Here is a 26,881-nt window from a genome sequence, read left to right on the forward strand (position 1 = left end):
TCGCCGCAGGCGGTCTGTAGTTGCCTGCAGCCTCCCAACCCCAGGACCGCGGCTTGTCTTCGGAATCGCTGCTGACATCTTACGAAGCCCGGCTTCGGCTCCCCAGGCGCCAGGCGGGCGAGACCGCGTCCTCCGCCGTGCCCGGGCGCTCCGGCCGCGGCGAACCCCGAGCGAAGCCAAGGGCACCCCCCGACCCCCCGAGCCCGCCTCCACCGCGGGAAGGGCGGGACCCGGGGCGGCGGGGGCGGAGGAAGGGGCGGGGGCAGCGGCCCGGCTTCAGGAAGCGGAGGCCGCCCGGGCGTCGGTGCCACGCTCCCCGCTGCGATGAGCTCCGAGCCTGCGCTCCGCCCGGCTCGCGGTGCGGGTAGGTGGCGGGTGCCGAGCGGGGCGCGCGGGCGCGAGTGGGGACGCGGGTTGCCCCGGCTTTGCTCGGCGGCCGGGAGAAGTTGAGGGTCTTGGAGGGAAGCGCTCAGGTCGGGTGGGCGCCGCGGAGCTTCTGGGCTCAGGAAAAACAACTCCGGGACCTCGCCGCCGCCTCCTTGCGCTCTCTGGTGGCGGCGCTGGGCGCTGGGGAGTGCCCCGGCCGCTTTTGTCCTCCGGGCACTGATCTCTTCCTAGCTGTCGTGGCAATTTGAACTTTAACTGCGCCTGGTCATAAGAAAAGTTAACTTTCGGGTCTTGTTGGGCCTTATTTTTTTCCCTTCTACGTAAAAATAAGTGTTTGCTTGTAGTAACAGTGGAGGGTGAGCAGCCCGCGGGGGCGGCCGGGCAGAGAGAAGCCCCGGGCTTGCCAGCACGGAAACTGGAGATGAAAGTCAGGCCTTGGCGGCTGCACAGCCCCCCATGGTTCTCCTGCATCTGGGAAACCTGCAGTTATTTGTGAGTTTAACGTTAGGCCACGGTAACTTTTCTCTGAGGGGTTCCCTGATGGCTCAGATGGTAAAGAATCCTCCTGCTAAAGCAGGAGACCTGAGTTCGGCTCCCTGGGTCGGGCAGATCCCCTGGAGGAGGGCATGGCGACCCAGCCCACTATTCTCGCCTGGAGAATCCCACGGACAGAGGAGCCTGGCCGGCTAAGGTCCATGGGGTCTGAAAAAGTCGGACACAGCGACTAAAACAACAAACAACTTTTCTCTACAAAATAATCAGCTTCTAAACGCATGCTTTAGGATGTTCTTCCCTGTCACTTATAATTACATTATTGATAAGGTTTAGAAACTCTGAGCCTGGCCATAGTTTTAAAAAGGGCGGGGCGGGGGGGAGGAAGGTGGAGAGTGGTTTGACTCGCCGGCGGTCAATGCACAGAGTGCCTTTATTCCAGAGCTTTTTGTTCTCTGCTACGTAAAACAAGCCTTGCCGCAGAGGCACGTTGTAAAAGTCACCACGGTTGTTCAGGAAGTGGGGTTACCCTGACGAGGTCCTGCAATCATTTCCCTTTTGGAACCCCGGGGGAGGGGTTCGGGAAGGAGGGCTGGATGCTTGAGGCAGTGCTAGTCACTGCACATCCCCTGCCATTCCTGTAATGGTTTCCTTCCTCTCCCGACTTGCTCCCCTTTCTTTGTCCACATTGCTCCTTTTCCTATGTATTCCAGGCCTGACATGAAGGCCTACACTGAAGGTAGGATTATTAAACCAGTCCTTGTTAAGGAATATGGGTAGATTGTCACAGATACTGCAGTGAATGAAGATGACGACATTAGATACTGAAGAAGTCTGGAGAAGTGAGCACTTGGTTTAGAAAGGTTTCTGGTCTCTCCCTGGTGGGAGTGGTTTTACCGTGTTAACAGGGAGTGCACGGACTTTGCAATCTGCAGGCAGAACCGGGCCTTTTGGTACCAACTCCAAGGCACTGACCTTAGATAAGCCCCTTGCACTTTCTCTGTCTCAAGGGGCCTGTGGAGCAGAGTGAGATAAAATTATCTCATGTGCCAAGTCATCAAGAAATGGTAACTGGAGGCGTTCTCAGGTTAAGGTGTGGAGGAAAAAGAATGATTGATTGGTTTTGTAAAATCTGGTTTGAGCAAAGAAATGGTTACATTATGATGGAGAGGAAAATTGCATAAAATCAGAGACAAGGAGAAGGAAGGAGAGGTCAAGAGTCTGGTTGCCTCATTTCTGAGGATAATTGCAGATGAAAAGGAATTTATAAATCGTATATAGAGTATCTCCCTCACTAAGATTTATTTTCTCCACGTCAACAAAACCAGTTTATTTGTATTCATGCAGTATGCCATTCAGTCACTAAGTTGTGTCTGACTCTTTGCTACCCCATGGACTGCAGCATCCCAGGCTTCCCTGTCCTTCACCATCTCCTGGAGCTTGCTGAAACTCATGTCCATTGAGTCAGTGATGCCATCCAACCGTCTCACCGTCTGTCTTCTCCTTCTCCTCCTGCCCTCAGTCTTTCCCAGCATCAGGGTCTTTTCCAGTGAGCTGGCTCTTCACATTATGCAGTATAATGATACTATGCACCCTTCCTGAAAGCTGGTCTGTTGCGCACATACAGTTTAAAATGACTGTGACAGAATCATAATGATCTCGGAGAGGCAGCAGTGAGCTGTGGCCTGAAGTGGGATTGTAATTCCCTGCCCAGGAATTGAATCTGGGTAGCCTTGATGAAAACCAGGAATCCTAGCTTCCAGACCAGTAAGGGCTAGAGGCTCAAATCTGTTTTTCCCTGACTCTTGCCCCTAGTGAAAAATGCATTTTTCATGGAGGCAAAAACTGTAAATGCAGGTACAAAGTTTATTATTAGAGACATAACACAACGACATGTGGGAGCGAACACAGAGAGACTGTTAAGAAGAAACAAGCCAGAGATGCACACTGCAGAGAAAGGGTGTGGGCGTGTCCTCTCTGATGAGGACACAGTAAAAAGACAGTAAAAAATTCGTTCAGTCTCTCAGTCATGCCCGACTTTGCGAGATGGTTAAGTCATTTATTAGGACAGTGCTGGTGGCTAAGACGGTAAAGAAGCAGCCTGCAATGAGGGTTTGATCCCTGGGTCGGGAAGATCCCCTGGACAAGGGCGTGGCAACCCACTCCAGTATTGCTGCCTGGAGAATCCCATGGACAGAGGAGCCTGGTAGGCTGGGGTCTATGGGGTTGCTGAGAGTCGGACACAACTGATCGACTTCACTTTCACTTTTCACTTTCACGCATTGGAGAAGGAAATGGCAACCCACTCCAGTGTTCTTGCCTGGAGAATCCCAGGGACGGGGGAGCCTGGTGGGCTGCCGTCTATGGGGTCGCTAAGAGTCGGACACGACCGAACGACTTTCGTTTTTCACTTTCATGCATTGGAGAAGGAAATGGCAACCCACTCCAGTGTTCTTGCCTGGAGAATCCCAGGGACGGGGGAGCCTGTGGGCTGCCGTCTATGGGGTCGCACAGAGTTGGCCATGACTGAAGCGACTTAGCAGCAGCAGTGTCTCCTTTGCCCTAAGAATGGGAAATATCTGACCTCTTGATCTTCTAACAGAGTTTAGCCACTCTCTGTTCCTGCCATAAAGTACCATGAGGTCTGGTTATCCACTGTATTCCTGTTGTTTTTATATCCAAGAGCCGATCTTGAAATGTAGACAGCAGGCTGGTCATAAATACCTAGCCCAAAGCCCATCTGTCTCTTGCCTCAGGATATGTAAGCAGAGGGCTGGGAGTGTCTGGCCTGGAGCCTATCTTTTCCTCCCCCGCCCCGTGTCAAGGGGCCAGTTGTAAATTCTTTTCTAGAGTCCAACTGTCTCCTCCCTCAATAATGTATGTTCTCTGAAGCTGGATAAAATTGATCAGCTCCGAGGAAGTTTTGGAACTTCTGTTCTAATCTCTGTCTCCCTAACTTTCTGTTCCGATTCAGCAAACTGCTAGAACAGACTGGCAGCTGGACCAGATCAGTGTTGATATTGTAGGATACAGGGCGCCTGTTTATAGAAGCGTGAAGGTTAGAGCCTGTGAGGTTCCGAATTAAGTTTTCAGAGCCCAGTTTCTATGTCTATTGTGTTAACGGTGACAACAACAAAAAAAAAAACTTCAAAAAAAAAAAAAAAAAAACCACGCCTCATTAAGATGGTCCTGTTAACTTTGAAACTGAATGTCATTTTAAACAAGTTAATCTTGAACTACTTAATACTAGCTGTCTTCCCTAAATATTGCTGACAGCAATATTTGAGATGACTCAAATGCGCCGTGTAAATTACATCAGCCCAGGAGAGCTGTGAGGCTCCTTCCTCAGACTGTGAAAAGGAAACCTTAGGGACCCAATAGAGTGTACATCTCCAGTGCTTTCACTCTCAGGGACCTGAGTTAGTTTGGTGACCAGCCGGCTGGCAGGGACACTTCAGGCTGCCTTAGGCTCGCTACCGACAAGGTGCAAAAGCTGGGGGAGGTGAGCTGCTGGGTCTCAGCTCCTCTGGGGTTCTCAGAGGAGACTCAGTGCCCGTGCAGGTTCTTGGAGGGTGAAAGAAGTGATTGGCTTTCAGATAAAGATGCTTTTTTTTATTGGAGTGTAATTCCTTTACAATGTGTGTTAGTTTCTGCTGTTCAAAGATGTGAATCAGCTATATGTGTACATGTAGACCCTCCCTCATGGGCCTCCTTCCCACCGCCCACCTGCTCTATGCCATCCATCTAGGTCATTCATTACACAGCAATGAGCTGAGTTCTTTTTGCTATAGTGGCAGGTTCCCACTACACTATCTATTTTACATATCATAGTGTATATATGTCAATCATAATTTTCCAGTTCATCCCACCCTCGCCTTCTCCCACTCTGTCCACGTGTCCATTCTCTACAGCTGCCTCTCTTTTCCTCTCCTGGAACTAGGTTCATTTGCCATTTTTTTAGATTTCCACATACCTGCCTTAATGTACGATATTTGTTTTTCTCTTTCTGATTTACTTGACTCTGTAGGAAAGACTATGGGAGCATCCAGATCTCTACACATGGCCTAATTTTGTTCCTCTTTATGTCTGAGTAATACTCCATTGTGTATTTGTGCCACATCGTCTTTGTCCATTCATCTGTTGGTGACACTTCGGTTGCTTCCACGCCCTGTCTTTTGTAAATAGCCCTGCCATGAACATTGGGGTACATGTGTCTTTTTCAGTTCTGGTTTCCTCAGGGTATATGCCCAGTAGTGCTGGGAGAGTGCTGGGTCATGTGGTAATTTTATTCCTACTTTTTTAAAGGAATCTCCATACTGTTCTCCATAATGGCCACAGCAGTTTACATTCCCAACAGTGCAAGAGGGTTCCCTTTTCTTTTTCTTTTTTTTTTTTTGAGGGTTCCCTTTTCTCCACATCCTCTCCAGCATTTATTGTTTGTAGATTTTTTGATGATGTCCATTCTGACTGGTATGTGGTGATACCTCATTGTAGTTTTAATTTGCCTTTCTATAATAATTAGCAATGTTGAGCATCTTTTCATGGGTTTGTTGGCCATCTGTATGTCTTCTTTGGAGAAGTGTCTATTTAAGTCTTCCTCCCATTTTTTAATTGGGTTGTTTATATTTTTTAACATTTACTTATTTGTTTGGTTGGGCTGGGTCTTAGTTGTAGCACACGGGATCTTCGATCTTTGTTGCAGCATGTAGGATCTTTAGTTGTGCAATCAAACTCTTAGTTGTGGCTTGTGGGATCTAGTTCCCTGACCAGGGATTGGACCCTGGCCTCCTGCATTGGGAGCTTGGAGTCTTAGCCACTGGACCACTGGCAAAGTCCCTGTTTTTTTGTTTTTTATATTGAGCTGCATGAATTGTTTGTATATTTTGGAGATGAAGCCTTTATCTGTTGCTTCGTTTGCAATTATTTTCTCCCATTCTGAGAGTTGTCTCTTCATCTTGTTTATGGTTTCCTTTGCTGTGCAAAAGCTTTCGAGTTTAATTAGGTCCCATTTGTTTATTTTTTTCCCTTCTCCAGGGGAATCTTCCCAACCCAGGGATTGAATTTGGGTCTCCTGCATTGCAGGCAGATTCTTTACTGTCTAAGCCACCAACTTCCAAAGCCATGCTAGATAATAATAGTGAGAGTGAACATCCTTGTCTCATTACTGATCTTAGAGGAAATGCTTTCAGTTTTTCACCATTAAGAATGATGTTTGCTGTGGGACTATTGTATATGACCATTATTATATTGAGGTAGATCCCCTCTATGCCCACTTTCTGGAGAGTTTTTATCATACATGGCTGTTAAATTTTGTCAAAACTTTTTATGCATCTATTGAGATGATCATATGGTTTTTATTTAATTTAATACAGTGTATCACATTGATTTGAGTATATTGAAGAATCCTTACACCCCTGGGATAAATCCCACTTGATCACGGTGTATGAGTCTTTGAATGTGTTGCTGCATTCTGTTTGCGAGGATTTTGTTGAGGATTTTGTGTCTTTGTTCATCAGTGGTATTGTTCTGTAATTTTTTCTGGTTATTTATTTGTCTGGTTTTGGTATCAGGGTGATGGTGGCCTTGTAGAATGAGTTTGGGAGTGCTCCTTCCTCTACAATTTTTGGGAAAAGTTTGAGAAGGACAGGTGTCATCTCTTCTCTAAATGTTTGACAGAATTTGCCTGTGAAGCCATCTGGTCCCAGCCTTTTGTTTGTTGAAAGATTTTTAATTACAATTTCAATTTCCTTACTTGTGATTGGTCTGTTTATATTTTCTAATTCTTCTCAGTCCAGTCTTGAAAAGTTGTACCTTTCGAAGAATTTGTCCATTTCTTCCAGGTCGTCTATTTTATTATCATATAGTTGCTTATAATAGTCTCTTGTGATGCTTTGTATTTCTGCAGTATTAGTTGTTCATTTCTCCTTTTTCATTTCTGAATTTGTTGATTTGAATCTTCTCCCTTTTTTTCTTAATGATTCTGGCTAAAGACTTATCAATTTTATCTTCTCAAAGAACCAACTTTTAGTTTTATTGATTTTTGCTATTGTTTTCTTCATTTCTGTTTCATTTATTTCTGCTCTCATCTTTATGATTCATTCCTTCTACTAAACTTTGGTGTTTTTGTTGTTGTTGTTGATGTTCTTTCTCTAGTTGCTTTTCGTGTGAGGTCAGTTTGAGATTTTTCTTGTTTCTTGAGGTGAGATTGAATTTTAGATATAGATTTAATGTGTTTAGTTTGAGTGATTCTGTTTCTTTATTATGTAATTGTTTTAATGATAAGGAGGTAAGGGTATTAAAAGGAGGTAGGAAAAAAAAGGTAGATCATGGAATGCTTTTGAAAATGGAAGGAGAGGAAATGCTGCACATTTCTTAGTAGAGCAGTGTGGGGAGCAGGAAGGAACCCCACTAGACAATGTGTGGAATAAGAGGTCTTCTGGGAGGGCGATCTGTTGGCTAGGAGGAGTCCCAGTTAGAACAGTGTGTGGCTAGGAAGTAGCCCCAGCAGAGCACTGTGTGGAGTGGGCAGTGTCCCAGGGGAGCAGTGTGTGGATGAGAAAGTATCCTACTGCATCACTGTGTTGTAGGAAGTATGCTGGGTGGAGGAGTTCATGGGCTCGGAGGGGTTTGGGGTAGCTCAGTATGCAGAGTGGGAAGTCAGCCTTGAAGAGTTGCGTGTCCAGAAGGGCAGCATCCCTGAGCAGAGGGGAGTCTTGTCCCCGTGGAGCAGTGTGGAGCAGGAAATTCTCCCTGGTACAGCAGTGTGTGGAGCAGGATGTATTCTGTGTGTAGCAGTGTGTGGTGTGGGAAGAGGAGGATGTATATTCAGTGGAAGTGTCTGGGGTAGGGAGTATCCTCGGTGAGTGCAGTAGGGAAGCGTCCCTTGTATAGCACTGTTTAGGAGGAGATCTCCAGGTAAAGAGGCCTGAGGAACAGTGAAGGAACGACCCTGGCTGGAGCACCGCAGTGGTAAGAAGTACGTCACGTAGAGCTGTGTGTGGAGTAGGTAACCGCGGAGAACAGTGGAGCGGGAAGGGCCCAGGCATGGAGCAGAGCGTGGAGCAGGAGACGCCGCTTGTAGCGGTGTGTGGAGCAGGGCGTTTCTGGCAGCGTGTGGCATAAGGAGGGAGGGTGTCTCCTCGGGGGAGCACTGCGTGGAGGAGGAAGTCACTGGTGCAGAGTGTGCAGAGAGGGAAATATCCGTCCACAGAGCAGTGTGTGGAGCGGGGAGAACTCCGGGCAGAATCTTTGTAGGGAAGAGAGGTTGTATCCAGCCCGCAGCAGTGTGATGGGAAGTAACCTGGCCAAGTAGTGTGTGGAGTAGGGTGTCCCGGGTGCAGCAGGGTAGAGGTGGTACCGGTGACCTTGGTGGGTCAGCGTGTGGAGGATGAGGTCCCCAGAGTAGACCGTGTGTGGATGCAGAGTTCCCGAGGAGAGCAGGGTGTGGCGCTGGCTGCGTTCCCTCCCGCGGTGTGCGAGCTGGGAAGCGGCCCAGCTCATCGTCGTCTGGACTAGGAGGTATTCGGGTACAGCAGATTGTGAGTGTCCCGGGGGAACAGCGTGTGGTGTGGGAAGTAATCCTGGTAGAACAGGCTGTGTCGGAGGAGGCGTCCTGGGCCCAGCAGAGGGTGGAATCGGAAGCCCCCCAGAGCTGTGTGTTCACTGGGGCAGCATCCCGAGTGGAGTGCGTCTGATCAGGAAGCGTCGGCTGTTCAGCCTTGTGTGGAGGAGGAGGTTTCACAGTAGACCAGCGTGTGACCTAGGAAGTATTCTGGATAGGAGTTCTGGAGGAGGAGGTGTCCCTGCAGAGAGCTGTGTGTGGTCGGAAGTCTCCCCAGCATCAAGCGCAGGGGTAGGAAGCGTTGTAGAGAAAAGCGTGTGGAATGACTCTGGTGGTGTGTCCAGCAGGAGGTATTAATAGTCCCCAGGGTCGGTGTGTGGAGTAGAAGTCTCCTGGTGGGACGGGGTACGAGGTGCCACGTACCCTTTGTAGAGCAGTGTGGGGTGGGCAGGACCCCTTCTAGAACATGACGTGGAGTAGGTCGTGTCTCGGTAGAGCACTGTGTGAAATCGGAGATCCCCCCAGTAAGCAGCTGCATGGTAGGGGCGTCCCCGGATAGAGGAGAGCTTGGTAGGAAGGGTCCGCAGTACAATATGCAGGATCCGCCTCAGAGCAGGATGAGGGTAGCATGGAAGCCTCGGGAGTGGGGAGGATGCATTAGAGAGGCAGCTTCTGACTTCTAATCTTTGGTGTGAGTAAAAATCACCTTGTCACATCTCCCAGGATTCTAATTCTGTAAATCTGGGTTACGTACCAGGAATCTGCATTTTATCACCCAGGCCAGGGATTGATGCAGAAGGTTAAGGAAAAGTGATTGGGGCCCATTGGAACAAGGGTGATGCCTCTCTGGGGTCTCGGCTGGTTTGAATGCTGGATGCAGTCCAGGAGGAGCAGGCTGAGAGTGACTGGTAAAGGGCCCTGGAGTTGAATTCTCCCTCTCCTCATCCTCTCTCCCTAGGTGGACTTTTGTCAGTGAGGAGACGTGAGGTTAGAACCATCAGGCGTGAGGGAGAGACTCCAAGGAGTGAGGGGAACACCACCCTCTTGGCAGGGAGATGATGGGTAGGAGTTTACCCCTAGGGTCTGTCCTCCTTCCTTCAAAGACCTCAAGTGAAAGGGGCATCTTGCTCCATTATTAGTATCTGTGTAGTCGTCACCTTCTGTCCCCTCTCAAGCTGTTTATCAGGTAAAAGCAGACTCACGAGCATGGACTCTTCTGATAGAAGATGTCAGACTCACTGCTGCTGTCCAGTAGAGAAGCCACTGGCCACACATGTTATATAAATTTAAATTAGTTGAAGTTAATTAAAACTTGAGTTCCTCAGTTGCACTAGCCAAAGTTCAAGAGCTCAAAAGCACATGTGGCCAGTGGCTGCCTCCAGAGACAGCTGGGGTAGGGAATTCTGTCACTGCAGAGGCTCTGATGCACAGCACTGTTCCTGGGAGGAGAGGGATTCAGTGAGAGGTTGTCTTGTGGGTGGGGAAGTCTGATCTTGGGTTGGGAGAAGAGGGTCCCCATTATAGGATCGTAACAAGCATGCATGTGTCATGCAGGAGGTCAGAATCTGAGTCTTTGCCCTTCCCTTCCTCCACCAAAACGTCTGCCGCTTCCAGGCAGTAGGGTAATCCAGTGTCAACCACACTGTGTTCAGTTCTCCTGCTTGACTTCACTCCTCCTCTGTTTCAGAGAATATTTGCAAAAAACATTTTCTGCAAAATAAAGCAATTTCATATTTCATTTGAGCTTCACAATCACAGAGCTACGTTTGTTACTTTTGGCATAGTTGCAGCAAATGAATTTGAGTAGTGTTTTTCCACTTCTGTTTATGATCTTTTTTTATTTTGCATGTAAGAGTTGGAGGTGAGAAAATCGAGCTGTCTGTTTACGGTTCGTTTATTTATTTTGGCTGCGCTGGGTCTTCCTTGAAATGCGTGGGCTTTCTGTAGTTGCGGTGTGCGGGCTCCTCTAGTTGTGGCACGTACAGTTCTTTTATTATTAACAGCACTTTCCCTTCCTTCTCCCTTACCCCTTCTCACATCCTTTGACTGTTAAACCGACCAAGACAGAAGAAGCTTAGTGGATAGGAATCAAGGCAGCTGGGAGTTCCTAATGTGTTTTATGACCATAAATCAAAAAGTATGTTAACAAGACCCTACTTTCTTTTAATAGGTGAAGAACAAAACATGACCGAAATAGATGCCTTCCCTAGGAGGTAATAATGTTCTGTTTACTCACAGAGGTCTTTTCCTTTAGTGGTCATCGTCAGCCTACAGAAATCAAAGAAAGAAAGGGACATAGGCACTGAAAAGCAGAGCGGAGAATGCCAGGTTTCAGCATCTGGAGGGCTGGCTTGTAGGTGTGCGGGTTGGTTGCTGCCCCTGGTTCTGAAGGGACTTGAGGCTCAAGATATGGAACAGTTGGGACGGCCTTGGCCTGGGCCAGGCCACTGTCTTTGGTCCCCGGTTCCTGGAGCCCTGGGGGAAAGACACCCAAGCAGAGGAACTGGGGGGTGGGAGTGGTTTGCTCAGGATGGCTGCCGTTTACCGGTTGGTATAGAGATGTTTCAGGGCCCTCCTGACCAGTGTGGCTGGGAGGCCTGCCCAGGGCACAGCGGTGGCCTGTCGGCCTGGTGCAGGAGGAAGTAGCAGACCTCTGTCTATTGGGCGCGTTGACCTTGGGATTGGAGGAGCTTATTACTTAATGTGATTTTTTTAAACTTTTTCTAAACAGAGAAATGTTTGATCCGGCTGAAAAGTACAAAATGGACCACAAGAGAAGAGGAATTGCATTAATCTTCAATCATGAGAGGTTCTTCTGGCACTTAACTCTGCCAGAGAGGCGGGGCACCAGTGCCGACAGAGACAATCTTAGACGCAGGTAGTATTGTTTTACTTAACATCCAGATGGTCAGATATTTAAGTGATAACTACTTGTCCGCACCGTAGAAGTAATAGAGCAAGAGTATTTGAGGATGAACCTCACTTGGGTCCAGCCTCCCTTAAGAACTTACCTGAATTTTCCCCTTAATCCTGTTCTATTAAATGTCAGCAGTCTTTGCATTCTTATAAATATATCTGCATAGTAGATGGCAGTATTCTAACTTAAATCAGTTATCATGAATAAATCCCTTCCTGCCATGGGTAATTGAGGAAAACCATCATTGTCATATTTGATTTTTCTTTCTCCCTAAAGAAAAGTCAATTTATATGTCATAAAAATGTGTATAGATTCCTCAAATAATTCGGAGTATATGACAGTTTTGAATAGCTCATAAGCTAGTATCCAATTTAATCTCCAGGTTTGCAGATCTAGGATTTGAAGTAAAATGTTTTGATGATCTTAGAGCAGAAGAACTATTGCTCAAAATTCATGAGGGTAAGTAGTTTTCCTATTCATCTTCCTTTGATGGGACTGAGTAGTTTTTAATTATCCTTGTATGAAGACAGATCCAAATAATTAACTGTTGTAAAAAAGGCTTATCAATTAATTTAGCATGGGTTATAAGTTTTGCTTGTGCCTCTCTGATTATACATTACTCAGCAGATTTAGAGACCTTTGCAAAGTATTATGCCTACCAAGTTTATATACCACTACAGTCTGTTACTCTGGAAATGAATGTAATGATCTTTTCATTTGGCAATTAAAAGCCTAAGATGCAAATACTACAGATTCTGGGCAGTCGTTTTTTAACTGACTCCTTCCATACCCAAGTTTTTTACTGACTTCAAAATACTGCTGATTTATACATTATCTCTTAATTTCTATATCACTATGCAGTAGTTTGGAGAAGGAAATGGCAACCCACTCCAGTACTCTTGCCTAGAGAATCCCGTGGACAGAGGAGCCTGGTGGGCTGCTGTCCATAGGGTCGCAGAGTCGGACACGGCTGAAGCGACTTGGCATGCATGCATGCATTGGAGAAGGAAATGGCAACCCACTTCAGTGTTCTTGCCTGGAGAATCCCAGGGACGGGGGAGCCTGGTGGGCTGCTGTCTGTGGGGTCGCACCGAGTCAGACATGACTGAAGCGACTTAGCAGCAGCAGCAGCAGCATGCAGTAGGTAAATTAACAACCTAATGTGTATAATAATCACCACGTGTCATGGGTTCTTAAGTAATTTGTCAATGGACTATTACAACAATTACATCATTAAACTTTCTTCAGAACTTTTTTTTTAAATTGCGGTGTAACTGACATACAGAGGAGCCTGGTGTGTTGCATTTGTGTACACTGGGGAACAATTGCCACCAGCAGTCTAGTTACCGTCACCGTTCATAGTTATCAAATCTTTTCTAGTGACTTTTAAGGTTTATTCTCTTAGCAGCTTTCAAATTTGCAGTACAGTACTGCTAACTGTAGTCATCATGCTGCACATTAACATCCTCAGGACTCATTTATTTTGTAACTGCGAGTTTACACCGTTTGACCCCTTCACCATTTTGCCTCACGCTTCTCCTTCCCCTGCCCCAGCTGCCAGCAGTCTGTTCTCTGCGCCTCTGAACTTGGTTCTGCTTGCTGGCTTTCTGGGTTTTTAGTTCCCACATACAGTGACGTGATCATGTCCTGCTCTGACTTGTGTCTCTTAGTATAATGCCCTTGGGGTGCATCCGTGTTGTTGCAAATTGCAAATTTTCCTTTTTTTAATGACTGAATGCTAATCCACTGTATATGTGCAGATCACACTTTCTCTATCCATTCATCCATTAGTGGACATGTGGGTTGTTTCTGTATCTTGGCTGTTGTAATAATGCTGCAGAGAATACGAGGGTTCATATATCTTTACAAGCTAGTGTTTTTGTTGTCTTTGGATAAATACCCAGAAGTGGAAATGTCGGCTATGGTAGTAGCTCTGTTTTTAATTTTTTGAGGACCCTTATACCAGGGTTCTTCTTTAATCTGTAAATAATTTCTGCTGCTGTAAATAATAACTGGCTGCTCACCAACTTTCCTACTTTGCTTGCTGCTCAGCCTCGTGTCTTAACACTCTGGGAAGCTCCAAGCGCTGCAGACATAATAGTGATGGTGCTGCCTTCCTTAGCGGTGCAGCGACACTTAGGGAAGTGTATGGGGCAGTTTCCAGTCTGCTCTAAGAAGGTCTCTGCTGATTCAAAGAAACTTTTTAGGGGTTCCCCATAATAATCCCTTTAGGTTTTCCATGTCATTGTTCTGTGTTTTAAAAAAGCTAACAAAAACCTGTTCAAACTATTACTTTGAACTGTAATAATTTGGATGTTTAAAAGTCAGATACAGTATTGCTTAATTAAATAAGTGGTTTCATTAGACATTTTATAATAAAAAAATTTCCCCTCAATTATGTGAAACTTTATTCTAGTATTAGTAAATTAAAATTTTATGTGTAGATAAGAAGTACCTTATTTTCATTTCTAAATAACTTTTGGGGTCCTTTTTAGCGTCAACTGCCAGCCACGTAGATGCAGATTGCTTTTTGTGTGTCTTCCTGAGTCACGGTGAAGGCAACCACATCTATGCGTATGATGCCAAAATTGAAATTCAGACGTTAACAGGCTTGTTCAAAGGAGACAAGTGTCAGAGCCTGGTTGGAAAACCCAAGATATTTATCATTCAGGTAAGACTGATTATGTTATAGTCTTAATCATAAAGGCCATGGTTCTGTACATGTAAAAGAACTAAAGCTGATTTTGGAAGTTAACTGTCTCCAGTAATCAGAAAAGGCCCTTTTTGAATCCTAACCAGAGTTGCAGCTTGAGCTATTTGTGGTCGTTCTTTCTTAACATAAAGATGCTCAGTATCTTTATTACTTGCAAATGACTCAAAATAACAAATATTACTTGGAAATGACTCCATGGCCCAGCCCAGTGTTAAGGTAGGGAGGGCCTCTGGAGAAAGTGTCTGCTGATGGACCAGTGTGGTGAGGGCACCACCTGTTCAGACCAGGTTTAGTTTTGGGGCTGGAGAACGTGCCAGCCGGTGAGGAGAATGTGGGCATGAAGACTTCTAGTCCCAGCTAGACTTCTAGTCCTTTCACATTTTCCCTTAAGCCAAGATGTGGCTAAGAATAAAAATATTTGAAAAAAAAAAAAAAAGAAATATTTGGAGGGACCTGAATAACATCCCCTTTGGTACCTCAGGAAGGATTTCTGGAAAAAAATGGGAATTCCTGATGTTGCCGGGCTGCACGAAGTACACGGCCACATCTCACACCCCGCCATTCCCTGAGAGAGGGACTAGGGGGCTACTTTAAAAAAAAAAAAAAGAAGTCAAGGATGACTCCCTGGTTTCTTGTTGGACTGCGGCACTGGGGCGTCTGTGAGACATGTTGGAAATACAGGTCGAAACTTGAGACAGGAGGCCTAGCCTAGAGAAGTTAGTTGGGAGTAACGAGGGGATGGATGGTAACTGAGAGCGGCGGCCTGGGTTAGGGAATGGGCAGTAATGAGCGGATAGATGGTACTGGGAGGCATGGGAGGAGGTGAGCTTCTCCGTGTCAAGGACACCCTGAGAAATGCATGCGGAGAGGGAATTCTCTTGTGGTCCATTGACAGCACACCCTGACTGCCAGGCCTGCGGCTTCAGCCCCTGGTTGGGGGTCTAAGACCCCACAGGCTGCGTGGTAGCACCAAAAACAAGCGTAGGGCAGAACTGAGGGGTGCCGGTGAGGAATGGGCAGAGGGAAGGTGAGGAGGAGGAGGGCTCGGAAGAGTAGGAGAAAGTCATAAGAATGATAGGTGATTGTTCACGGAAAAGGGGGAGTGGCCAGCACTGTCAGGAACTAAATCAAGGAAAACGTTTTGCCAAGTTATTTTACTTCTCTGTGCATCAGATTCTTCATCACAGGAGCACTGCCTCATAGGGTGATTGGGAGGATAAGATGACCTGGCCTAAGGTGAAAAACGCTCTGAACAGTGCCTGGGAAATGGCACAGCCCCAGCCAGTAAAGGCTTACCGCAGGTGATTTGACAAGTGCTGGCATTGAGTTCCACATGCTCTACATTCCATTTAGGGAGACCGTAGAAAAGGTCTGACGATAAGCCTGATAATACAAAATAAGATTAAAATCTCCCTGTAAAATAGGGTATCAGGAATCTTCTGTTTATCTGGTAGCTCTGAAATCCATCAGAATGTTTCTTTTAAAGCTGATAATTCTTCAGCCATTTCGGAATGGATGGACACATATATAATACTGTAGCAGAGTCTTGTCAGACACTGAACTAAGTTTACGAGGGGTGCCAGAAAAGCGTACAGGCGTACCTCGATTTATTGTGCTTGGCGTATTTTCACACTTTCGCTTTTTTAAGACAAACCGAACATTTGCGGCAACCCTGTGTTGATTTTTTCAACAGCATTTGCTTACTTTGTGTCTCTTTCACATTTGGGTAATTTTATATTTCACGCTCTTTAAATATTGTTCATCATGATCTGTGATTTTGACATTACAAGGACACCAGTCATAGTGGGTTAGGGCCCACCAATAGGCCTCATTTTACCCTAATTACCTCTTTAAAGACCATGTCACCATATACAGTTAGATCTGAAATATTGGAGGTTATTTGTTTTATATTGAAGCCCTCAATATATAAATGGGGGTGGGACCTATTGACTCAAAGAAGACCAAATTCCCAGGGAGAAGGACCCTGCCAGAAAATAAATAAATGGAGCGGGGACAGAAGCCCGTAACAGTCATTGAATGTTAGCCTTTGTACGAGTCAGAATTAGTAAGAATCTGAGCCCTCGCTTTAAAAGGGACCAGAAGGCGCAGGAGGCACAGTGGTATGGCTCTCAGGCCGGGTGGTGTCATTTTGACCCTTGCAGCTTGGCAGGGAAACCCCGATCTGGGAATATGTTCCCTGATTAAATAGACACACTTAGGGACGTACTCTAGTTTTCTAAAAGAAGGGGTGGCTCTTGGTGCTGTGGTGTGCGTAATGCATAAGAAACTTTTAAAAGCACAGGTATTTTCCCCTCTACAGTATACCTTTCGATCAACATAACTTGGTGTCTAGTTGAGGATGCCAGTTTTTTAAACCATCAACTATGAGAAAGCGTAAGTAGGAAAAAAAGCACTGTCAGCTTTGGCCTGCTGTAAACCCGAATGCATTGTTTCTGAAATGCCTGGAAAGTGGATCCTGTTGATGTTGCTGTAAAGGCGTACGGAGCATTCACTGTGAACGTGAAGCACGGGGAAGAACAGGTGACTCAAGGAGGGGATTTTCCTCCCTGTCCCGTAGGCGTGTCGGGGCAGCCAGCATGACGTGCCGGTCATCCCTCTGGACGCAGTTGATCACGGGACACACGGGCTGGATGCCAACCTAACCCAGGTGGACGCGGCCTCGGTTTACACACTTCCTGCTGGAGCCGACTTCCTCATGTGCTACTCTGTGGCAGAAGGTCTGTGGGTGTTTAATACAAATGTATAATTGGCTTTCTTGGCTAAGTTTCTGTACGTTTCATCTTGCCTTGATTTAGGTGAGGTCTTTCTAGTGGGACTTGTGATCTGGTTGCGAAGCTCACAAGCTTAATGGACATCTTGATCAGAGTGATATTTAAAACTATAAAGTACCTTATAGAAAAATCCTTCCTGAAAACTATTACATGTTAAATAAAGCTCTAAGGCTAATTATATTGACTAGCTTAGCAGCAGAATTTGTCAGTTAGTGATGTGATACCGCTTTTATGGTTAACACTTGTAGAAAACGTTGAAAAAAAAATTTTTAAGTGTGGCACCTAAACCACTGGATGACCAGGGAAGTCCCTGAAAAATATTTTGATGACAGTTGTTCTCTAATGTAGTAAATAATCTTATGTTTTTCTTTTTTCTAATCACCGGTCTCAAAAATCATTGCCTAGTTTACTACTAGCTTGGGAATTTTTAGGAAGTGGAGAAAATTACATAGCATCAACACCATTTTTATAGAACTGTGTGGAATTAATCTTTTTTTCCACATGAGGATAGTCAGCAGAGAAAAAATTTTAAACTGTATCATGGACACATCTTACTCTTGCCCAATGATTTTTGAGAACTCGGACTTGAAAAGTGATTTTCTGTCACAGTAGGTAACCTGGAAACGTCAGTGGCTTCTCCTGTCTTTTTTAGGTTACTATTCTCATCGGGAAACTGTGAATGGTTCATGGTATATTCAAGATTTGTGTGAGATGCTGGGAAAATTCGGCTCCTCTTTGGAGTTCACAGAACTCCTCACCCTGGTGAACAGGAAGGTTTCTCAGCGCCGAGTGGACTTCTGCAGAGACCCAAGTGCGATCGGAAAGAAGCAGGTTCCCTGCTTTGCCTCAATGCTAACTAAAAAGCTGCACTTCTCTCCAAAATCTAAATGATAGGTGCTATTTTGTTTCATGTATTCAAAATAGATTTTCTCTTTTCATATAAAGGAGTATCACTTGGTTGAAGCAATTTAAATGGTTCAGCAATTTTAAATGTTTTAAGCTTTAATAACTTAAAATAGTTCATATTGGACATGGTGAAGGGGTTTTGATATATGGAAAAATGAAATCCTCAGGGAATTCCTATAGATAAAAATCCACAAGCATTTGTAATACTAGACTTTTGTACTAAATTGTAAGTTTACTCAATATCTGACTGATTTAACTTGTATTTTGTGACTTTTTTTTTTTAATAAAACTTTATAATGTTTTTAGGGGCTTTTGAAATCTAAGAACTTGTTTTCCTTTAATATTTGAAATTTTTAAATTAAGTTTTTCTAATTTACATTCTTGTATCATTTACTTGGTCATAAAAATTAATCTACTTATGAATTACCACTTTTTTGTATAAGACTAACTCTTTAAAAAAAGCCTTCAAGAACTATTATATGACATTTTGAAGAAGAAATATAAGCAGTTAATTCTTAGTAGAGGTCACAAACTTGCAAAGTTTGATTCTGTCAGTATCTTGCATGGTAAGTTATTATACACTGTCTGGTAGTCCCACTCACAGACCATCATCATATTTATGGAATAATAGACGTTACTTTTTTTTTTGGCAGTGCTGTGTAGCATGTGGGATCTTAGTTCCCAGATGAGGGATTGAACCCATGCCCCCTGCAGTGGAAGTGAAGTCTTAACTACTGGACTGCCTGGGAAGTCCCAGATGTTATTTTTAAGATTCAGCTCTTACTAATACGATATGTAAAATTTGAGTAATATGCTTTGTTAATAATCTGCCAGAGGCTGAAGATGGTTAAAAGTCTGGGTTTTGATAACAAACTTGGGACCTGCTGGTTCAGCAGTAGTTTGTGCTGTTTCAGGTATAGTTCAAAACATGTGCCAACTATATGCCAAGGTCACTGGGGCATTTAAACCTTTTCCTGTAGTCATGACAGGGGTTTCACTGTCAGTTGAACAGTTTACCTTTCCTTTAACCCCTGACCCTCAGGTGCTGCTGTCTCCATGACTCCCCTTGCAAGGTGAATGACTACAGAAACTCTCTTCATCTCATCCAGTGAGCACAGGTCCAGCCCTCTAGGCAAAGATTATATAACTCTGGTTACCTAAGAGAAGTTAGCTGATGTTATTAAAAAGCTCAACCCCTGCCACCCACCGTATGCATATACACACATTTTTTTTTCCTTCAGTGATCAGTCTGAGGGTTTATTTGAATAAAATCCCCTTGTTCAGATGCAGTGACACTGGTACCAATGTATCTGGGCACCAAAATGCCATCAAATTTGAGCTGTGGAAACAATAAGGACACAGCTGAATTTTGTTTATAATGGTTGTCTCAGGATAACACAACCCTTTCGTAATAAAATTAACATGCAATTTCTTTGGAATCCTTTAGTTTTGGTTTCAGTCTGTTTAACTTGGAACTTGAGTAGAAAGATCATACTTGGTGTTAATAAATGATCTCTCTGATCAATAACATTTTAACATATATGACATCTCCCATTTGAGAAACTACAGTTTAAGTACTAAAAAAGGTCAGAATGTCCTGCCTCTGATCACTGAGCTCTCATCCCCGGTGCTCAAAAATCAGTTTCACCTGTCACAAAAAAGTAGTGTGACCTACATGCAGCTCCTTCTCTGAAGAATTAAACTCTACTTTAAAAGTAAAGTCTATTTTACTTTGTAAAGTGGGATGACACTAGTCAAAGGGAGCTATCTTTACTAAGAATTCATTCATTTTTCACATGACAAATTTTCTGAAGCTCTAAAGACACAGAAGTATTCTTTGATAACTGTCTTTCACATCCTCTTTCAGAGATCAGTAAAATTTTTACAGAGCCAGAGATGAACTGTGTTGGGCTTTGCAGCCCACGCTGTCTGCTGCAATCAAACCGTGATGCTATATTGTGAGAACAGCCACAGACAGTGCATCAGTGTTCATACTTGTGTTCCAATAAAATTTTATTTACAAAAAGCACAGGTATTAGTTTGCCAACCTCTAGTCTACCCCTCTTCCCAGGTTTTCCTTTAGACTGTTTGAGAATTCAGAAGCCATCCTTTCTCTTTCCTGTTCCCAGCTTTCTCCTAGCTCTATACCTGAAAACTCCACCGACACCTGTCTCTCTCGGGTATGTCATAGGGGCCAGGCATTCTTCCTGGTGCCGGGGATGGAAACATCAGTGAATTCAGTACAGCAAACGGCACTCCCAAGAGGTAAGACCCACCTTGCCCAACTGGTTTCTCTTAACTTATATTGTATTGATGGTGGTCTTGTCCCTTCCTGGTTCCTCAAAGGCAGCACATGTCCTGCCTAAGTGCTTGTCATAAGTGCATGTTCTTAGCATGTTAGTAAAACACTTAACATTCTGCCAATCCAGACTCCCTGGGTGTCAGAGATACTGATACAGACTAGCACCTGGACCACTGGGTGTTGCTCTAATTAAGGTGTTTGAAGTTTGAATCTGATTTGACTGGAAGGTATACCCTTAAAACAGTGTTCTTTTTTTTAAAGCAAATCTCAGTATCAGGGTATCATCAGTACCCTTTCTGTCCCATAGTCAATCACTGAAAAAGTGACATCCTAGGTAATGGATTAAGCACCATTAGTTGTACATTTATAAAGATTTATGGTCTACTCTGAGTAGGTACACTAGCTATGTACACTTGGGCAAACTAACCACGCTAAACCTTAGCTTCCTTATTGGGATTAAAAACAGCAACCTCGTAGGATTACAGGATTACAAATAATTATATGTAAAGTGCCTAGAACAATACTTGACAACAAATGATAAATAGTAACTAAAGTAAATATTAAGATGAAACATTTCAAAAGATATTTTATAATAATTTTAACTATCGAATGATAAAAATCTTCCAGCTACTGTGAATTACAAAGAAATTAATGACCAGATGATTTTAAATGAAGCCTGAAAAAGGGAACCCAAGCGTCCTCACGGGAAGGAACACAGGACAGGCTGACAAAGCTGCTTAAATGCTGAAGTGTAACAGCAGCAGCTTTGATTTTGATGGATGCAGCCCAGATCCTTCCAGCAGTAAACCTCAACAAGTCGTGAAAATCCACAAATTGAAAATATCAAATGAGAACATCAAAGAATAGCTGTGTTTTGCAAGCATTTTTTTTATTAACAAGAGATTGAAACAGTCAAATGCAAATGAACTATGGGAATCAAAAAGTTCCAGTTGCAAAATAAACACATCATGGAAAAATTCACTGACATTAAAAATGTAAGATTACTTCTTTTCATCCAGTTCCTCTACTTGCATCCGCAAATAGAGAGAGCGGCGCACATGTCTCAGGGCTTCGGTAGCCTGTCCAAGGGAAGAGAAGGCACTGATCAGAGAGAACCACGAGCGTATCAGATCACTGTTCCTACGAATTTTATAACTTTAACATCTCCTGAGGGTAACACATAGATCTAAACTACAAGTGGCAACTGCCTACAATATTTCAATTTATGTGGATTCTTTTGTAAAAGATGAGTTTATAGTATATAGTTTATGCTATAGTTTATAGTATATATAGTATATAGTTTATAGTATATGAGTTTATAGCACTTCCTTATAGTTCTTGTTATGTTCATGTTCCCCTTTGCAGTGGTTTTTCTAGCTCATTAAAAACAATAGCAACAACAACAAAAAAACATAAATCTGACCTATTAGCTTCCCCTTTTTCTCAACTTTATTACCTTAAAAAAAAAATCTAAATCTTCAATGCCCAGTGCTGGAAACTAGTTAGGAGAACATTCTTTAGCCTTCTTGCATTAGATCATTTAAATGTAAGTACCCCAAAAAGCATCATTACCTTTTTCCTAAGTAATGATTATATGGAATGTAAATGTATTTTTAAAGCCTCTTTATCTCTAATTTTTGGACTGTGAATTCCTGTTAAATCTTTCCTTTTTTTTTAAATTTGAGGGATGGGTAGTTTAAAATGTACAGGTAACAGAAGATGTGATGATCGCTGGCTATTAAATGATCATGTATTGAACAGCAGAAGACATTTTTACCAAAACTTTCTTATAAAATTACTAAGAAAAATTTAAAAAGCTAATGGGTCTGCTGAGAGGCCAGAGATAACAGCTGCCTAGGAATCAGATTATATGGAAGTGCTCCAGAGTACAGCTCCAGAGCCAAACTTTCGGCTTCATACCCTGGTTTCCCCACTTTCCAACAGTTATACACCTCTGTTTTTTCATCTGAAAGACGAAAAAGATGAAAGGAGAAATGGCATATTGACTCTGTTTTTATGGAGAAGAAACCTGGAAAGCATTTAGAGAGTTTAAAATTGTTTTATCAGAGTGCTTACGTTCTTAGAAGTCTTTTATGTTCTTACTGGGTTCAGAATTTGCAGTTGAGCTTGATATGGGACTTCTTTCTTTAAAAACATATCTTCACTTAGAAATAGATGTCTATTGAAAACTATTATTTTATTATCTCAGAGTCATTCAAGACTTTTCCTATTTACATTTAAAGCTATCCCCATGTAGAATACAGATGACAAGAAGAAAAACTGTAGGAAATTAGTATAGGACATGTCAACACGTCAACTGTTTCACTAAACAAACCAAAAATACAGAGAAGCCCATGTGGGACCAAGATTTAACCCGTGTGGGGGAGCCACCAACTGTGCTTCCCTGACCCTCAATTCTGGCTCCCAGACAAGACCAGCTGTAAGATGTCACATTTGCAATGAGGTACCTTAGCAAGGTCATCTTTTAGCTTGTTGTACTGTACCACATCAAAATGCTGCTGCTTTGATCTCTTATGGAAGAAGTGAAGAAACTGCCTACTCTTTACAGCTGAGTAAGTGTAATCCTAAAAAAACAGCAAAGCAAAACAGAACATGCTTTAAATGAACATAATACCTCAGCAAGAAAGACACTTGTCTTAGCAACAACAAACCAAAGGAAGGCACATCAGTAAAATATTTGCCATATTTGTAGCCATCACAGCCAGCATAAGGCAACGCAAGTGAAACATTTAGTCTCACTTGAGATCAGCTGTTCCTTTCAAAAGCAAGCAAGCAGGGAAGAGAAATCACACATGCAGGGATAGAAAAGAGGAAATGGAAAATGGACATTTTTGGCAAAACAAGACAAAGCTAAAGTTACTGGGTGGTTTGAATTATAAACAGGGCACGGTACACAAATTTGATTTGTGTATCTCAAAGGAGGAGTTTAAGCGGCACTGTATTTCTCTATAGAGGTTATACACACTTTCTCTGTGCTAATATAAATCTCCATCCTCTGGTAAAACAACAAAATTTAACAGCTGATAACCCAGGTAGCAGTAATTCAGTAAGAAAGAAGGGTTTTTTTTTGCTCATTACTTGATTTGAGTGAGGAATTATTTACAAAAGACATTATAACTTAACCATTTTCTAAACAAACTACTTACCTGTCGAGTGACTATAAAGTATGCAAAAAAGACCATGGAATTTGCAAACGTGATGAAATACGTGACTGGTTCCATGATATCCCAAGAGTACACCCACCAGGTGAGCCAGGCCATTGCTCCGCCCTGAACGGACAGCATCGCTAATCCAGCCCACAGGAGTCCACTGATCTTGGCTTCTGAGCGAGCTTCAATTCTAGCTTTCATCTGAGCAAAATTCAAATGACTGTTAGTTGTTTACAGTGCACCAACTTAAAAAAAAACCCAAAGGAGTAAAAGTAATACATAACTGCATTAAAGAGGTAAGATTTGTGAAAAATCAATTTATGAAACATGTACGTTCATGAGTGATCACTTATTTCCAAATCAATTCATTAGTCAACCATTTTTTAAATAATAATGTTAATACCTGGTCATGGAAAAAATTTAGTACAGAAGGGTATACAATGAAAAACTCAAAGTCATCTTCTAAAACCTAACTAAAATTATGTCTACTTTCTTTGACCCGGCAATTTCACTTCTGTGTGTCCTACCTGCACACACATGATTCATTATAGGTTCATTCTGAAGGGTAAAACACCAAAAATTATCAATTTTTCATCAAGCTATCATGCAACTTTAGTGAGAAGGCTCTCTAGGTACAATAGGGAGATCTTTCCTGGATATACTGTCAGTGAAGAAAACTGAGACTAGTGTACAACAGCATATACTCTTTACTGGAGAAGGGAACAAAATCATATATTTGCATTTGTTTGTACACAGATAAAGTCTGGAATGATTCACAGTTCAGGGATATGGTACTGGGAGGACAGTAGGAAGAAAACTTTCCATTAGCCATTTTTTTAGATTTTTGAGTCTTAACACAAGTGAAATGTGTCACCAACTCTTTAAAAAGGAAATAAAAAATGAAAATGTGGGTGTGCTTAGTTGTCAGTCGTGTCCGACTCTGCGACCCCGTGGACTGTAGCCTTCCAGGCTCCTCTGTCCATGGGGATTCTCCAGGCAAGAATACTGCAGTAGGTTGCCATACCCTTCCCTCCAGGGTATCTTCCCAACCCACAGATCAAACCCAGGTCCTCCACGTTGCAGGCAGATTCTCTCCCCTCTGAGCTACCAGGGAAGCCCAAAAATGTGGGTACACAATCCAAACACAAAGTCCCTCTCTCTGGCATCCCCTAAGTATCCTTACAGCTAATTACCATCAAAAGTTTCTTTCAACAACAAGGTACTACTGTATAGAACAGGGAACTATATTCAGTATCCTCTGAAAGTGTCTCAATCATGTCTGACTCTCTGCAACCCCATGGACTATATAGTCCATGGAATTCTCCAGCCCAGCACACTGAAGTGGGTAGCCTTTCCCTCCTCCAGGGGATCTTCCCAACCCAGGGATTGAACCCAGGTCTCCCGCATTGCAGGCGGGTTTTTTACCAGCTGAACCACAATGGAAGCCCAAGAATACTGGAGTGGGTAGCCTATCCCTTCATAGCTCTATGTCCTGTGACAAACTATAATAGAAAAGAATGTAAAAAAGAATGTGTGTATACACACACACACACACACATACTACTGAATCACTTTACTGTACAACAGAAATTAACATGATACTGTAAATCAACTATACTTCAATAAAACATTTTTTCTATCTCCAGAAACTCTTTATTCATACACAAAGATACACATATACCTACCCATTTTTAAAAATCACAAATAGGAACAGAGGTTTTAAAAAATGCATTTTTCCCTTGAAACAGACTCCTGCCCCTCCTCCCTAGAAAAGTCTGTGGTTTTTTTTTTTTCCTTCCGCCACTGATTAACTTCAGATGTTGGGAAGCCATTGCTAGTTTTCCAGTTGCAATTCAGTTGAGCAGAGTGGGAGTGGAGGGCCTATTGTCTTAAAAAAATAAACAATGGTAGCGCTCCAGCTAGTGCATCGCAGTTAATCTTACACTCAGTTACTGGGGCACTGGCCCACCAGAGAGAGAACGCACAGCAGAGTTTAAGACGGCAGCCCGGAGTCAGACTGCCAGAGCTCAAGCTCTCCCACATATTAGCATGTATCTTTGCTGCCTTAGTCTCCTCAGGCAAAGGATGAGGCTGATACTACCGAATGCACAGGTTCACTGCGAGGAGTAAAGGAGAAAATAAACCTATGTGAAGCATGCAGGAAAACGCTCCCATGGAGCAGTTATACCAACATTGGGTATTAAAATCTCATGCGCAGAGGAAGGAGCCTGGCGGGCTACAGTCCATTGGGTCGCTAAAGAGTCAGACACGACTTTGTGACTAAATGATGATTATTTACAAACAGACTCGAACGAGATGCTTCCAAACCTGCTCCAGGGGCTGCAGCTGTCCCTTCAGGTGGTCAATTTTCTCCAGCAGATGGTGCTCTCTCTTCTTCTGAAACTCTTCTAAATGCAAGGCGGTGAACAGTCTGTAAACCAACGATTTCATGTTTTCCATCTCAGTAGCCTGCTCGCCGCTCAGTTTTTCTGAGAAAAGGCGACACAAAGGAAACGTGAGGCAGTCACCACGTCTTTCCCACAGGGAACCAAATCTGAGTCCCATGGTTGGCTGCCTGGGTGCTTCCCACTCCTTGGGGGGCATCTGATATCGGCCCTTATTCCTGTCTCAGGTAATTCCATTCATCTCTTTCTGGAATGATAATGACCAGACAGTAGGTTTAAAATTCATTATGTTTCTTTTTTTCTTTTGTAATATGACCAGAACTGTTTTTTGTTTTTTTTAAAAAGGAAGAATAATACAGGAAAAACAGAGTATCCATCTACCAGAACCCAGGTAAATACCTCACCTGAGTTTGTAACACATCAGTTTACAGGTTCACTTTTATACCTGTGTTAACCTAAGATCCTTCTTAACCCTCACCTCTATCCAAAATCATTTTGGGGTCCACTGGGGAGGGAAGCTGATGTACAAACATGTAAACAACAGTACAATTATACATTTGAAAAGTAATTCAAGTATAAGTTATTTTCAATAAGATATAGATCTAAAGAGAATCACAGTTTCTGATTTTTTTAATTATTTAAATTTTTTCTTTTTTAAATTTTTTAGAAATATTTTTATTGGAGGCATTTTTAGAGAAAAGGCTGGTATCGGTGCTGGAGTATAAGATCAGCCTGAATCATCTAGTTACATAAGAAAGAAAGAAAATGTTTAAAATAAAAAGGGGCAAGCATGTCACAAGGACATGGGAGCCAATGATGTTCGCATTGTACCAGATATGGTTAGCGGGAGGCCCTTCAGCTGGCTCCTGTGTCCTTATGACTTACTCCCATTTTTGTTAGCATTTCCTTATTTTTTATTACCGACATATATATAGTTGACATAATATATCAGTTTCAGGTGGACAGCATAGTGATTCTGTATCCTTACATATTATACTCCATTAAAAGTTACTAGAAAATAATGGCTATGATTCTCTGTGCTGCATTCTTGCTTATTATATACACAGTAGTTGGTATGTCCTAATCCCCTCCCCTATCTTGCCTCTCGCCCTTTCTTTCTTCTCACTGGTCAGCACTCGTTTGTTTTCCGTATCTGTGAGTCTTCTTCTGTTTCACTAGATACATTAATCTGCTTTAGTTTTTAGATTTCACATATAAGTGACATCATATAGTATG

The 26,881-nt window shown here is 43.3% G+C and overlaps 2 protein-coding genes across 4 annotated transcripts in view; one reads left to right on the forward strand and one right to left on the reverse strand.

Moving 5' to 3' along the window:
* The first annotated feature begins 102 nt into the window (after window positions 1-102).
* On the forward strand, window positions 103-18,049 carry CASP6 (caspase 6). 2 transcript variants are annotated; one of them, XM_065907500.1, is made up of 7 exons: window positions 103-364; window positions 10,611-10,653; window positions 11,172-11,318; window positions 11,740-11,816; window positions 13,853-14,028; window positions 16,649-16,808; window positions 17,515-18,049. In XM_065907500.1, the coding sequence occupies exons 1-7, from the start codon at window positions 325-327 to the stop codon at window positions 17,751-17,753; spliced, it is 882 nt and encodes a 293-aa protein (XP_065763572.1). In that variant the 5' UTR covers window positions 103-324; the 3' UTR covers window positions 17,754-18,049. The 2 variants fall into 2 exon arrangements, with proteins under 2 accessions (XP_065763572.1, XP_065763571.1); XM_065907499.1 differs by lacking the exon at window positions 103-364 and adding an exon at window positions 781-879.
* Window positions 18,050-20,938: 2,889 nt separating this feature from the next.
* MCUB (mitochondrial calcium uniporter dominant negative subunit beta) overlaps window positions 20,939-26,881 on the reverse strand; it is a 98,441-nt gene continuing 92,498 nt past the window's right edge. The window contains exons 5-8 of one of the 2 annotated variants that reach the window (XM_065907492.1): window positions 25,569-25,729; window positions 23,238-23,441; window positions 22,539-22,655; window positions 20,939-21,171 (exon numbers count right to left, since the gene is read on the reverse strand). In XM_065907492.1, the coding sequence (XP_065763564.1) occupies window positions 21,082-21,171; window positions 22,539-22,655; window positions 23,238-23,441; window positions 25,569-25,729 (572 nt within the window). In that variant the 3' untranslated portion in view covers window positions 20,939-21,081. The remainder of the gene's footprint in view (window positions 21,172-22,538; window positions 22,656-23,237; window positions 23,442-25,568; window positions 25,730-26,881) is intronic. The other variant, XM_065907493.1, reaches the window with a different exon arrangement.

Source organism: Muntiacus reevesi, chromosome 16 (genome assembly GCF_963930625.1).
Source record: "Muntiacus reevesi chromosome 16, mMunRee1.1, whole genome shotgun sequence".
Lineage (NCBI taxonomy): Eukaryota > Metazoa > Chordata > Mammalia > Artiodactyla > Cervidae > Muntiacus > Muntiacus reevesi.